This window comes from Olea europaea, chromosome 10, assembly GCF_002742605.1.
Source record: "Olea europaea var. sylvestris chromosome 10, O_europaea_v1, whole genome shotgun sequence".
NCBI lineage: Eukaryota > Viridiplantae > Streptophyta > Magnoliopsida > Lamiales > Oleaceae > Olea > Olea europaea.
In genome coordinates, this window is record NC_036246.1 from 4,493,219 (window position 1) to 4,495,232 (window position 2,014).

General features: G+C 32.7%; 1 protein-coding gene across 3 annotated transcripts in view; it reads left to right on the forward strand.

Annotated features, from left to right (window-relative positions):
- The first annotated feature begins 47 nt into the window (after window positions 1–47).
- The window catches only part of LOC111400956 (uncharacterized protein PF11_0207-like), a 3,728-nt gene continuing 1,761 nt past the window's right edge, over window positions 48–2,014 (forward strand). The window contains exons 1-3 of one of the 3 annotated variants that reach the window (XM_023028445.1): window positions 48–506; window positions 742–948; window positions 1,091–1,207. In XM_023028445.1, the coding sequence (XP_022884213.1) occupies window positions 477–506; window positions 742–948; window positions 1,091–1,162 (309 nt within the window). In that variant the 5' untranslated portion in view covers window positions 48–476 and the 3' untranslated portion in view covers window positions 1,163–1,207. Of the gene's footprint in view, window positions 511–741; window positions 949–1,090; window positions 1,325–2,014 lie in introns of those variants that run through there. The other 2 variants (XM_023028444.1, XR_002703901.1) reach the window with 2 other exon arrangements.

Sequence of the window (2,014 nt, forward strand, 5' to 3'; positions counted from 1 at the left end):
CCTCGCCCGGGTCCCACCTCATGCGAGGGGGCGTGGGCATCCCTATGTACAATTTCTATGCATTGTTCTTAGATTTTTATTTACTTTAAGCATCACCCATTCTGGTATTAGTCTTGAAACGGATACTATTTATTTTCGATGAACTCAACTCATGATCATGTGATGCTTCCATAATGTACAAAATTATTAACTTGTCAAGGCTAACACTTCCATTGTTAATTTTCTTCTCGTTTTAATTGTTCTATTATGGACCCGAAAGTAAAAGAAAACTTGTAAACCTAGAAACTTTCATCACCAATCTTTTAATCTAGGTGTGTAAAATATTCTCCAGTTGCACCTAATTTGTTTAATCTAGACAATTTGCAATCTTGACCCTATAGCTTGAGTTATGTAAACTCGATTGTAACATCTATAGTTTTGTTGTTGCAGAATTTGGATGATGGTTTGCAGTGATAATATCTTAAGAAGTTTGTCTCATGGTGCAATTGGTGTGTTTTGTTGGCGGAGTAGGTGCAATTTCCTTCCTTTGAGTTATCATAATAGGATTTTTATCTACCTCTACCACCAATATTATCCTCCCGAGGTTCAATTTAATATCTTGAATTCTAGGATGCTATTGATACAATTTAATTCGATGCTGGAACTAGGGGGTTGAGTGATAATTTGAAGTGGTAAAATGGACTGAATTCTGTAAACTAATGACATTTTAAGAGATACTTTATACTTTGTTGTGTGATACAGGAAATAAAAGAAGTAGATGTGGAACAGGAAGAGGTAAATCTGCAGCTGAACGAGGTAAATCTGGAGCTGAAAGAGTTAAAGCTGGAGTTGGAGGAGGTAAATCAGGAGCTGAAGGAGGTAAATCAAGAGCTCAAAGAGGTAAATGTTGATATCGAAGTCATGACGAGGGAAGTAAACGAATTGAGGAAATTATTATATGATATACAGGTACGGTTCCAACGCCGTGTATGCTTAGATGGAATTTGAACTTTTCGATCCGTACTTGATAGTAGTTCAGCTTTAAATAGTGCATAAAATATTTTTCCAGAAAAAAGGCTCAAAATTTTACATTAATGTTACGTGCTTGCAGAAATGCAAGGAAAATGCAACGGTTGAGAACCCAAATCAATTTATCGATGATGGAGTCCTTACGGAAACTTAAGAGATAGGTGGCTCTTAGACAGTAGGAGCATCTAATAACTTTGAAGTAATACTACTATTTTGTGTTGATTTGAACTATTATTTATCTTTATATCTTTGTGTTTCTCTGGTGCTCTAAACTTTTATTCTTCTTGTTAGTCATGCAGAAAAATCTTTCATTTTACAGTTTGATTGTTTCCAGTGTAAATATGTTACAAAACATGCACAAATTGACTTAATTCAGGGGGGCTATGATAAATGGCCCTAGAAATTTTTAGGCCCTAGGTTATAAATTATCACGAGGCCTTTATACATAATTTTTTTTTTACAAGTATATTGACATCAAACATGTCCAAATAAAATAGTTTCTCATGATAAGAAATATTATGCCTTTGGTACTCATCATTTGATTTGTATGAGAATCAAATTTTGTTTTCAAGAAATTCAATATAAAGATTTTTTTGAAAATCAGTGAGGTATTGGGCCAAAACTGGCCCATTCATGGTTCATCTCGCTCCCATTTTTTCACATATTATGAGAATTATCGTCGTGCTTTAGGTTTTTTCTTTTTCCATAATTGCATGTGAGTTTCGACTTAAAAACTAAATATTGTATATAAATAAATAAAATATATATCATCAAATTCTTGTGAATCGAGGGTGTATTTGGAAATAATATCAAGTAATATGTTTGGTTGAAAATGATTGTTTATGTGCATGATTAAGCTGATCAAAATATACCCTAAGTTATTGATATAATCACTCAAGTGTTGCTTAACTATAACAAGGACTTAAAAAATATTCATATTTATCTTGCTAAGATAATATCCATCCATGCCCACCGTTTCATATAAAAATAAATAAATAAATAAATA